Source organism: Octodon degus, unplaced genomic scaffold, assembly GCF_000260255.1.
Source record: "Octodon degus isolate 3935 unplaced genomic scaffold, OctDeg1.0 scaffold00038, whole genome shotgun sequence".
In the NCBI taxonomy this organism is placed as follows: Eukaryota; Metazoa; Chordata; class Mammalia; order Rodentia; family Octodontidae; genus Octodon; species Octodon degus.
This window is the reverse complement of record NW_004524614.1, coordinates 14,058,931-14,071,970: the sequence shown is the minus strand read 5'-3', so window position 1 is coordinate 14,071,970 and position 13,040 is coordinate 14,058,931. Positions and strand designations below refer to the sequence as shown.

General features: G+C 34.0%; 1 protein-coding gene across 8 annotated transcripts in view; it reads right to left on the bottom strand.

The window, feature by feature from the left end:
- Nbea (neurobeachin) overlaps positions 1 to 13,040 on the bottom strand; it is a 760,086-nt gene that overhangs the window by 79,748 nt on the left and 667,298 nt on the right. For all 8 annotated transcript variants that reach the window (XM_004631077.2, XM_023714988.1, XM_023714990.1 and 5 more), the window contains one exon: positions 2,033 to 2,173. In XM_004631077.2, coding sequence (XP_004631134.1) covers positions 2,033 to 2,173 — 141 coding nt within the window. The remainder of the gene's footprint in view (positions 1 to 2,032; positions 2,174 to 13,040) is intronic.

Genomic DNA, 13,040 nt, shown 5'->3' with positions numbered 1-13,040 from the left:
AGGAGGAGGAGGAGGAGGAGGAAGAGGAGGAAGAGGAGGAGTAAGGGGAGGAAGAAGAGGAGGAAGAAGAGGAAGAAGAAGAAAAAGAAAGAAAAAGGAGGAGGTGGAGGAAGAGGAGGAAGAAGGGGAAGAGGAGGAAGAGGGGGAAGAGGAGGAAGAGAAGGAGGACAGGGGAGGAGAGGGTAAGAGGGGAGGAAAGAAGAGAGGAAGAGAGACAGGTGGAGAGACAAAAAAGGAAAAAGAAAAAAGAAAAGGAAAATAAAACTATCTGACTCCAGTAACTACTTTTAATTATATCACACTGGAAAATGCCAAAAAAAAAAATTATTAGGAGCTTTTGCAATAATCTAGATGGTAAATAATGGGAATCTAAACTAAAGGAAGTAGCAGTTAATAGAAAAAAGGAGATGGACTATTGAGATATTTCACTGGTAAAATTTATGGATATGTCTGGATATAAGAGATAGTAAGATGGAGAAAGTATGTAGCAAAGCTCCTCCATTTCAGCCAGGCAGAGTAGGACACGCCCATAATCCCAGCACTTGGGTGGCTGAGATAGGAGGATCCTTGTGAGTTTGAGACCTGCCTGGGCTACAAAGTGAGATCAAGGCCAACCTGAATTGCCTAGAGATAATAATAATAATAATAATAATTATAATAATAATAAAAAGCTCTCCTATTTCTAGGTTGGTCAGCTAGGAGAATGATTATGCCAGTTATTTAGTTAGGAAAAATAGAGGATCTACAGCAGGTTCATGAAGGATATGTGGTTACTTTTATAAAGGTGTTTATGGGATTGTAAGAAAATAGGGGAGAAATACCCACAGGCACTTGCAAACTAAGGAACACATGAGAAATGCTTGCGGTGAACACAGAAGCTGGAAGTTACTGGCTCATAATGCGATGACATGGGTCAGTCAAAGCAACAGGAAATCCTGAAGAACAGAAAGACCAATGAGAAGAAATCTGAGTGGAAGACTGAGAGGGACAGTTGGGGAAACAGAACAGGATGTTGTTAGGATAACCATGAAAGAAAAAAATGCCAAAAAGGAAGCACTGAGCAGTGGTGCCCAGAGCCTCAGAGACAGGACGGGAATGCTCTCCTCACATCAGGTGTCACCTTCACAGGCACAGGGGTGGACCTCGAAGCAGCTGAGGAGAGGGGATGGAGTGGAGTGGCCCAGGGCCCAACATGCAGTCCACAAAAGGCTGTGCTCCTGGTCGAGGTCCCCACAATGGTAAGCAACTGCATAATGGGGCAGGGGCTGGAATGAAGATGGCAAATCTTAAAGATTGGAGATATTTAATATATTTATATTTTTGGAACACAGCAACAGAAAGAGCTCTTCAAAACATTTGCAGCTGGTTTTAAACACGCTGCCTAAAAATTAGAGTGAGTGCCAGGTTAAGTGCCAGTGTGCATTTTCTTAGTGAGAAGAGAACAATAGGTACTGCAGATGTGCTCAGAGGCTCCGCCTTCTTTATAATTGGGGCTCAGAGAGGAGAGCACAGTGGTAAAAGACCTGCTTAGTATGCATTAGCTCCTGGATTTGGTCCATACACCAAAACAAACAAGAGCTGCCACAACTTTAGGATAACTGACTCAGGCTTGGGTAGGTTATGTGCTGAGCTCAATTCTGCAAATGAGACAATTGTTTTAAAAAGCAGAGTCAGTTTTTGGTGGAGCTAAGGGCCTCTATTTCTCTTCAACATGAATAACAAGTGCATTTGATTTTCATTTAATTTAATCATGTTAAATACTTTAAGGTACTAGCTTGGTGGACTGAGTGCCTGCTTAGGCAAGCGCATGGACTGGGATTCAATCTCTGGCACCACATGCCTCAATGGGTGGGCTGAGCTGACCACTGAGACCTGGCATGGTGGTGCATGTCTGTAATCCCAGCACTGGGGAGGCTGAACACAGGAGGATCACTGTGCAGTGAGACCCTGTAACAAATACACACACACACACACACACACACACACACACACGTTTAAGGCAAAGACAAACTAATTTAAGGAAGATACTCACAATCCGAACGAGCCAGGACAAGGTGGATGTCCCTGTGGAATAATGCGTATTATAGTGGTAGGGAGGGCTTTGCTCATCTTCCCAGGTCTCATAGCGCTCTGCATAAAACACTGCTCTCTTTGGATTCAAAGCACCAATTGGCTATCAAAAGATAAAAGGAGGCATTTTGCTTAATACAATCACAGTACACATTTGAGATAAGTATTTCACTGCCAATTCACTTTAGGTGTGGAAAATAATTTTGTATATTTTGCATTTTTTTCTACTAAATTGGATTTTGACATTGATCATAAATCACTGCACTTTCTAAGTCACTCAAAAGGATTATCATAAGGGAAAGTTACTGAAATTTGTTGAAGGTTGCAATAAACCGGGTTATCAGAGGTGAACTAGTTTTAGGCCAGACTAATGCTTTGCTGTTATTTTCCTGTCTCCTTACCATATGTATTGAAAATTTATCTTGGAATATAGGAAATCCAGTGAGGAGAAGGTAAAGCAGTGACCCGTGCAGTATAACCAAATTAGAGAAAACTCTTGCTTAATAATGACGTGCATCTAGGTCTTTTTTTTTTTTTTGCAGAACCGGGGATTGAACTCAGGCCCTTGCGCTTGCCAGGGAAGCGCTTATTCCACTGAGCCATCCCCCTTATGACGTGCATCTAGAATGTAACCAACAATATCCTCCAATATGCAAGCACAGTTGGAACGCTAATCTCATCCTATTATTACACAGATGAAGCAGTTCACCTTTTCATGATTTCAAACTATAAATTTAGGGTGACAGAAACAATCCTGACCAGATTTCTGGACAGTGCTTTTTTGGTTTTATTTTTTGCTAAAGCCATTAAAATCTCATGGAAGAGTACCACCACCATATTTACCCACTGGGATGCTAATTCCTGTAGTGGGATATATAGTAAATGCTCAGGATACAATATATTTTTCCTTCACTAAAGCATACGTTAATTATATCACTGCCTCAAACTTCTCAGCACACCCACTATTAAGACCATAATATCCTCATGATTATAAATGACAAACTGATTTAGCTTAAGTTTTTGTCTGATTTTGGCCTAATAGTATTTGGAAACCACTCTTATGATGTCAAATAGCTACAATTATTTTGCTTTTTGATTGGATACTATTAAAATAAATGTTTACAGAGAAAACAAAAGATCAGAATAAAGTATAATATTCCTGTACTTCAAAATTTAATATTACTAGTTAACTATGAAGTTCCCCCCAAGGCTTAATTTTCACAAGAGAAGTAGAAGAAAATTAGTGTTTCAATGGGACACATAATGTTACCAAAGAGAAAAGATTCATTTATAAATTGCTGTGAGGCTTTTCTTTTGGTCCCAGGAGACCAATTCAAATAACACAATGATGTCAGCAGTTAAAGTCTACTACAATTTCCATAATAAACTCTTATTTGTAAGGGTGCTTGTCCTGCATATTAAAACTCTTTGGAAATTATGTTCACTTTTGTTAACTTTAATTATGTCTTAACAAAAACTGAATAATTTTTTTTAAAAAGCTCTACTTCTTGAGTACAAGAGCATTCATATTTTAAGTTTCCTTAATTATTTTGGTCTTCTATTTTGTAAAACAAAGTTAAGCATATTTTTTAAATATTTGAAAGCATAAACTTCATTCTGTGTTTTCTCAAAGACATAAAAAAAGCAAAGTAATTTTATGACCATTACATAAAATCTTAATATTTAAAATAAAAATTAATAAAATAGCCATACAGTAATTAATTTTTGGTAAAAACCTAATCACTATAAAGTAGAATGAACAGAAGTTATGTTACTGAATTGAAATAATAAAATTTTCACTTAAAATTGCATATATATTTGCCACTTTTCTACATGTGCAGTTTTCCAATTCAATAAATACATTTTTTCAAACCATTTAAAATACTTAATACTTTCCTTTGTCTCAAATATGCTAATCTTTTACATGCATAAAATGTCCACCCAACCCCTAGGGATCAAGCTTATCTGATACTGTTTGTCTCCAAGACCTCTCAAAATTTTTTTGAAAAGGAATATGGCCCTTCCTCTAATATTTTCCAGTTCTCTTAACTACTGGGGAAAGGATAAAATAAATATTTACATTTTTCATTTTATTCAATTTTCATCAAAGTCATTTTATTGGTGTCTTTTACAGAAAAGTGCCTTGTGGGAAACAGCTGCACAGTATTAGAGTTCATATGACTCCATTATTAACTTCTTAAAATATCTTTCTAATTTTGAGTATTTATGTAATGTAGTTACAAATGTATCTTATGAAACATAATGTAAGTGATTTGGCTTATACTTACTGTGTTTCTATCATACTGCTTCAGAAATGTTTGAGTAGGGAGAATTTTGTTCTGGATGACATGGCTTCTTATTATATCCAAAGATGTATCATTTTATATTTATTGATGAATCAGTTATTTACTTACCTCATTATATTCCAATCTGTGATAAAGATACTATTTAAAGGTTGCTCTTTATTTTAAATTTTAGCAAATAATACAATGTCAGTACTATTTGGACTTGGTAGATGATTAAGTTAAGAATTCTGATGCAAAAGTAAGGCTATACTTAGTGACATTTATCATTTTGTTACCTTTTTCTGTTTTATCATAGCTGCTAGATCAAAAGCTAGTTTGCTTTTCTGACAATGGTATATATTTAGATATAGCCTATGCTAGGTTTTCCAGGCAGGACCATAAAGAAGGTTTTAGTGAAAGTTTAAAGCTTGGGATGAGATCTTCTGTTCTTTTGTTTTTGTGAGTTTTTATGTTATAAACAAACACTAAAACACATGAGAAAATCATGCAAATGAACCATGCAAAAATAAAAAAGTTTCTACACCTACAAAATTTTGTACTTTGTCACTTAAAATGCTATAAAGTCTAAGTAACTGTATATATACTATTTTCAATATGAAAGAATTAAGACTGACTCAGGTAGAAAATACATTCTCCATAAAATTTATGAAAAATTATTTGTATGATGTCATTATTTCTATGTGAAGTGTTGTCGTACTCAGTGAAGAAATGAGAAGTTTCCCCACTCTTACCACTCAGTTTCCTTGTTCAAAGACCAGTGAGAGAAATCTATCTCAGATGGAAGTGCCATAAAAAGTTCTATTTTCCTGAAAAAAAATCTTTGCAATTACTATACGAAGCAACAATCTTGACAGACGCTTCTGTAGATTAAAGGCTCTGGGAATGCTATGTTTAGACATGTTTACATTCTTTTGCTCCAATATTTCGCATCCTTCTTTTTGTTTTCTTAACAACTTATCACGCAATAGAACAAGTACTCCTTTGGTTCTTTGATAAATTCTAGTGAGAATCCTTTTGTTATCTGAGTGCTAAATATTTTGGCTTTCTTTTCTGTCTTCCCTTTCTGTTCATTTAATCATTATTTATGATTTCTTTTTTTAATATTATAAAAGCTTCTGCAAGAAACTAGGAAAGACACTTTTTGAGACAGGGAAAGGTATCAGTGAGAAGAGGAAAGGGGACAATTGGGTAATGGGACAGAAAATGATTAAAATATGTACAACTTAGGTACCTATTTCCCACAATGAACCTCACAATTCTCTATTGCTAACATGTACTGATTTTAAAATATCTTCCACATTATAGCAAGCCTTTTGTGGGGGGAGAAACAAGCATATATATAAATTAGATAAGCAAAAATTGACAAATAATATAACTAAAAATACTTATTAAGTAAACATAGAAACACTAGAACAATTTTTAGAGAAGTCTCTATGTAGGCCTAGACTGATTTGATAAATCTAAAACACTGATTGACTATAGGAATGGTCAATGTCATCAAAGTAGCTTGTAATTTTAAAGAATAAAAACCTTTTTCTAAGGAGAAATAGAATGTCTAATTCAGGTAATTCTGTTTTTTTTTTTTTTTTTTTTTTTTTTTTTTTTTTTTTTTTTTTTTGTGTGTGTGTGTGTGTTTTTTTGAGGCTAGCCGCGAACTTGCAGTGATTATCCTGCCTCAGCTTCCTGATTATAGGAATGTGCTGCCATGCTTGGCTTAATTTGAATGTTGATACATAACAACTAGAAATGTTCATGATCATGGTACTAGGATTCTTTTTCTATCTACGTATATTTAGTACTTGTAACAATAGAAATGAACCCTTCAAAATAGATGGCACCACAGCTAAAGCTAAGTATTAGATACAACTTGAAGTTGGGTACAACTGAGTGGTTTATTTGGCTTCCACGTACAGCTTTTAGTTATCTCAGCATTTTTTACTCATCCTAGCTTCTAATATATCTAAGTTCTGTTATCTCTCATTATAAAAATCAAGAGCATGAAAATCCTTAAAAGTGGTTGGAAGAATCCTCAATCCTTGCCTTTTTCCCTTTTCTGTCATGAAGTACACAACATCATTCTGAAAATCTTCAGTTATGACAATGTAGAAATCATTCCTACAGATGCCTCTGTGCTCAAGTAAATTTCTGCCTCCCTTCTTAACTGGTCAGGGAATTTCAACTCATTCTTTTGGAAGCAGCTCAAATTTCATCTGTGAAGCCTTACATGACACCATCTGGCAATAGTTAAGGAAGTTTACAACCTTTTTTTTTAAACCCAGTAGACTAGTCCTTAAAGGTAAAGCCTTATCTTTTATTCATCTCTAAATTCTCATCACCTAACATAGTACTTGGCTCTTTTAGGTAAGTAATAAATATAATAGAGGATGTATTACTTTTATTATGTATTAGATAACATTTCTATTGTAGGAATTATGGGCAAAAGTTTTAGTCAAAAAGTAAAAAGACAAATAACAAAAGAGAAAACATTCATAGCACATAAAGAACAATTTTTCCTAAAAATGAGCTCTTAAAAATCACAAACTAGGCCTGGGCATGTAGCTTAGTGGCACAGCATGCCTGCCTGGTAAGTGTGGGGTTTTGAGTTAAATTTCCCTATTCCAAATAAATAAATAAATAAATAAAATAATGAACAATCTAATTAAACAAATAAGTAAAAATGAACAGGTAGTTTATAGAAAAATATGCCAATATCCATGTAGGAAAAAACAAGTACCAACTCCTCCAGTGAAATGAGTATGCAGTCCATTTGCTTTTCTGTTTCTCTTCTGCACCCATTGTCCTACTTTTGTGAAACAGTACTCTCTCTCTCTCTCTCTCTCTCTCAGTGAACCTTACAGAAATGGGCTGACCCCATTAACTGACTTCCTGATGGACATGGGCTCTGGACTTGTCCATCAGCGTGTTCTATCCTTTGGCCACTCTCATTGGTGCAGAAATGGACCCATGATTCAAGCTTAACTAATAAAACTTGGTTGGAATGGTCTTTCTCTAATGAGTTATAAAGGCATCCCTGCTGTAACAGGGAAATCCTGTCTAAGAATGAAGTCAGTGTAGCAAAGAAACAGACATGTGTCATCCTGGCGATACCAGTCAGTCCTTGTCCCCAGTTCTCCTCAGCTGAGTAAATTGTGGCTATTCCAGTTATGTGGGCCAGTAAAAACTTTGTATTGTAAAGTAAGGCCACTTTAAGTTAACTTTCTGTTACACTGATAAATATCATCAGTATAAAAAAATGTTAAAATGCCACACCAAAACTATTACTGTTTAGGTTTTGAAAAATAACTAAGTTTCATATATTCAGAATCAGCCAACATGTAGAACATGGTATGTTTTAGTATAAGTCAAAAAGTATAAGATGGCACAAATTTCATATGAGGCAAATTGGTAAAATTTTGTAGAAAATGCACATTTTAATATAGTAATTCTACTTTGAGGAACCTATGAAAGAATCAGACACAAAGATAATTCTCACAGTGTTACTTGAAATGCCAAAAGAAAAAACCTGAAAATAGTCTCAATATTTAGTTAAGTTATTGAAAAGGTACTGTTGTAGGTCAGGGATCTATTTAAAAAGGATGCACAAAAAAATTCCACAAGAAATTCATTAATAAATTCTGAGTATTTACTGTGATTTAGAAATTACTCTAGATCCTAGAAAAAGATAAAGATAACAAGGTTCCTTCCTCATGAAACCTGCCTTCAGATGTGTATGTTATTATGCACTCAAACATAACTGAGTACACATAGAGGCAGAGACAGATGAAATCTAAGTAACCAGTTAGGTAAATACGAAAATAGCAGATGTAAGCACTATGCTGATGTCTGAGGCAGTGACCTGGTGTTGGGAGGTATTTCTGGAGAAGTAATTCTGGGCTGGGACATGAATGAAGGAAGGAGCCAGGTAGAAAACTCATCAGTAAGAAAGTAATTCAAGGTGCAAAAGCTAATGCAGGGTTCTAAGAAGGGCCAAATGACATGTTCTAGGAATAGAAGGACAGCATGTCTGACAGTGTATAAGACAGAGTGACTGTGAGAGGAGCTGAGAAAATAAGTAGGTTCTCCTCAGACAGGTTTGTAGTCTAGGGTGATGAAGTACACTTTAAGGTAAGTACAATGAAAAGTCACCAAGTGTATTTAAGTGGGAGAAAGATATCGTCTGAGATTGTAGAAAGTTAACTCGAAATTATTTGGGTTATTAATAATATATTGTATTAGAATTAGTCAGTGAGATAGCTCAGTGACATACCCACCTGCCTGGCAAGCGCAAGGTCCTGAGTTTGATCCCCAGTACCAAACAAGCAAACAAACAAACAAACCAAAAACCAAAAAACCAACTTCAAGTAGAACTGAAACAAAGCCAGCTGCAGAAATAGGATCAAACAGTTTCAGAGTTTTTCTAAAACTTCTATATTTTATATATAACATATTTCTACTTGAATACTCAGAAAAATGCCTGAACAATATACATGAAACTAACAATTATTGCTTTTGATGAGTAGTACTGATGGAGACTTTGGTCTTGCCTTTCTATTCTTTTTCTGGGTTGACAAAAAACTGGCTTATCAGATATAGAATTTTGGATGGCTTTTCTAAATATATGGTCCATAAATATCTTTCAAATGTGAATATTTTAAATTTATAAGTTTTAATCAACTTTAGTAACTACATTTTGACTAGTAAACAATAAAGACCATAGTAAGAAAAAAAATTATTTCCAAACTTTACTGATATCTGAACCTACATCTATTAAAGGCTTACCATTATGGAGGAAAAAAGACAAATCCAGAAGGTGAGATAGTGCACAGTATAACGGGTATGATCTACCTTTAGTAAATTAATGTTATGAAAAAAATGGCGTTGAGAAGTGGAGTAGTGGCAGTGGCAGTTAGGAGCCATTTTGGTCTAAAGGTCATGTGAGATGCGAATCAAGTATATTGAATGGGCACTGACTAGAACTTGCCTTGAGTAAATCAATTTTTAAAAATACTTGGGGGATAACTGGAAAAGTTTGAATAAATATCATTATAGATTATATTAGGGAACTTTTTAGGTATGTCATAATTTTGGGATTATATGGGAAATGTTGTTTTTCATACTAAAAGAATTAGGGGTAAAGTATGATACTTCAGTACATTTCAGTGAAATAAAAATGCTCTAACATCAATAATTATAACATCTAGTTAGTGTTACTTCCTTTCGTGTTTGAACATTTTCACAAGAGAGAAAGTCGGAATTAAAACAATGCAGGAAAAATGAAGTAACACATTTCAAATCTGAGTCCTTTCTATGGTATGTTTGCTGTGGTTCTTATAGATAAGAATGCTTTAAGTGATCGATTTTGAATATTTGTCTTTAAAATTTAAGAAAATTGTATTATGATAAGTAGATTAAACCTTCCTTGGCAATTTCATATACACTATGAATTTGCTAATAAGAAACAGAACCTGAAATAATGAAGCATTAATAAAAGGAAGTATTAAGTTTGTATTTTGCTGGTTATAATTGAGTGTATTTCTTTTTATGTCTGATCATAGGGGAGAGTAACACAATTGACTACTTTGTGAAGAAAGGTAATCTTTGGCCCACAATTGAATTTTGACTGGCACAGTGTATGAGCACATTTATAGGGAGGGTGGTTGTACAAGAAAGTGAAAGCTTTGCATGTATGGAGTGCTCCCTCACTGCATTCTTTCTTTTTCTGCTCACATCTGATACATAGAGCTATTCATTTAGCAGAGTATTTTGCAAGATTTCTCTCCCATCTAATATCACAGAGTTTTTATTTTTAAGGTACCTAAAAGATAAATCAATCACTGGGCTTACTATTATTTTTTAATATACCCTACATACTTATTGTAGAGAACTAATAGGTAACAAATAAAAGGAAATGGGACCTATATAAGCAATACAATTATAATAGGTTTGTGGGGACAACAGAAGAAAATCTATGGAATTCCTGGCATATAATATGTGCCAAATGTTGACTGTCATTGTTGCAGAATAATTCGAAGAAAATTAGTTTTAAATATCTTAGTGAAAAATAAACATGCTCATATAAAAATAGTGGAGAACATGAAATCTTCATCAATTCTAGAAATTTTCTAAGGATGAAGCAGAAGATTAATGATTAGGCTACAAATTGGTTTTTAAATTAGCTACTTAATATTATGTTTTAGCTTTAAAGCAAGTTAAATGAAATCAGTATTACCATGAAATTGTGCTTTGTGTTAGATGTTAGGTGACATAGAAATACACGAACATGCTCTTTTCCTGTTCCTAAAAGCATTCTCCTAAGAGCATGCTAGACATTGTTTCTCAGTCCTTTACTTCCTGAAAAGTCTTAAAACAGAGCAGGCTAGAGCCAGTACTTTTGATTCTCTTTGTGACAAGTAGGCCAAGTGCCTCAAGGTGAAGAAACAAAAAAAGGGGGATGGGATATTTAGCATAAATAGCTGGAGCCTAGGACTAAAGTTTTGGAAGCTCTGTAAATATTCATAAAACTTTTTATTACATTATTATGTCTTCAATAAGCAATAGAGAAAGAAAGTAATAAGTACTTATTTCTTTCTGTTCATCCCAGTATCCATGAATTGATCTTTTTGTTTGTCTGTACTCTCCTTTGTTTGTCCTTTTTGTTTGGAAGGAAAACAGTATAGTTTGCTACTGGTGAGACTAGGATTATTTATAAATTTTGTAAGGTGTGGATCAGTTCTTACTGTCTTTGTGTCTCCAGTGCCTGGGGATAAAGTAGGTGACAATTAATACTATATAATGAAAGATTATTGAATAAAATAATTAATTTAAAATAAATTATCATTGCATGTATATAAAACATCTGCAAATATTGCCAATTAACTTATCCTTAAAATAGTACTTCTTCAACATTGCCATACAAGCAAACCTAGTAAACATAATTCTTAGTATAATGTGGATTATATATTAAGGAGGTATTTAAAATGTATAGCCAAATATTTCAAATTTGGCAGTAGGGTTTTGGCAAATGGCCTATGATTAAATTTATACATTAATACTTTTAGTCAGTTGTATATCATCATAGTCAGTTACTAATACATTTAGTAGTTCTGCCCATTTGTGATAGTTTTATTACAATTTTAGCATTAGATAGATTATATACTAAATAATATTAATTTCATATAAACTTATTGGACAGAAGAAAGATGAACTAATTGTGGAACCTTGCTCCAGATATCCAAGTCACACACTCTCCACCCTAGCAACCTGTACTTCCTCTACGGGGTGCATAGAGGTTTGGCAGTATGAAGGATGGACTTTGTGAAGTATTCGCACTTCAGTGCCTCCATGTGCACTGTCATGTTTCAAGGCCCCAAGGCATTATCACTTCCTTTTTAAGTGGCATGATAATTTAGGACAATGGTTACGCTCATCACCATCTGTCAATCAAACAACTCCTGTATTAACAAAATATATTTTTTCCATTCAATGAATGTGATGAGTGTGTGTGTGTGTGTGTGTGTGTGTGTGTATGTGAGAGAGACATCTTACACTTGTCTCAATATTAGCAGGAGTTGATTCTGTGATGAAACTATTTCATTTACTAGGAAGAATGTATGCAATGTGTTAATTATTGAAACTGTCCTAATTTAGTTTGCAACCGTGTCATTGCTATTTGTTTCTCAATAAAATTATGAAAAAATAATTGTTTCTCTTGTTAAAAAATAAATAAATATGTGTATATATAAAAAAAAGAAAGAAACTATTTCATTTATCAGAGGTCATGACTGGGAAATAAGAAAATTCTCTTCACAGTTTGATGAGCAAAGACTACACCTCATGTCAAAGCCATGTAATCACTATAATTTGAGTCAAGTTTGTATGAATATATGTAAATAGTTTAGGTTATAGACAGATTGCATTTTAAAAGAGATTACCCCAGAAGGTCACATCTTCATCAGAAATATCTGTATAAACCGGGGGGGGGGTGGTGGTGGAGGGGGGAATCTCTGAAAACCGAAAGGATAGGTCAATGACAGATTGCTTCATTTTCTGTCCATCATGTTAAGCAATAAATATAACCTATAAACCAGGTGTATAATGAGTAAAACTTGAATTTGTAACGTGTAATTAAATGAGAGGTCTAGTAAATCTTATTGATAAAATCTCTCTTGCTCCTGTGCTCTTTAACCATTCAATAAAGACAGCTAGAGGAAAAGTAAGGGTAATATGAACATAAAATATTTCAGTCTAAATTCATGTAAATCTAAAATTTCAATAAACATTTAACTCTCCATATTTTGATAGTTTTGGTAATTGAAGAGAGGATAGAATTATTGCATGAAAAATCTGTTATTGCATGGTATTGCTTTCTACTTCATTTGAATAAAAATAAATTAGTTTAATAAAATAATCACTAGATTTTTTTCTTTTTTCCCCATAATTTTATTGATAAACAAATAGCAATGAGACAGTTTCAAATCAAATTGGTGGGACAGTTTCAATAATTGATACATTGCATACATTCTTCCTAGTGGTTAACTGCTGTACAAGATGCGGACATGATATCCTATTTACAAACACCATTAGAACAAATCGCTCTATTCATTAAGAGAATGTAACTATATATCTATCCTAACCACTTTGAATACACAGATACAAAATGGACAT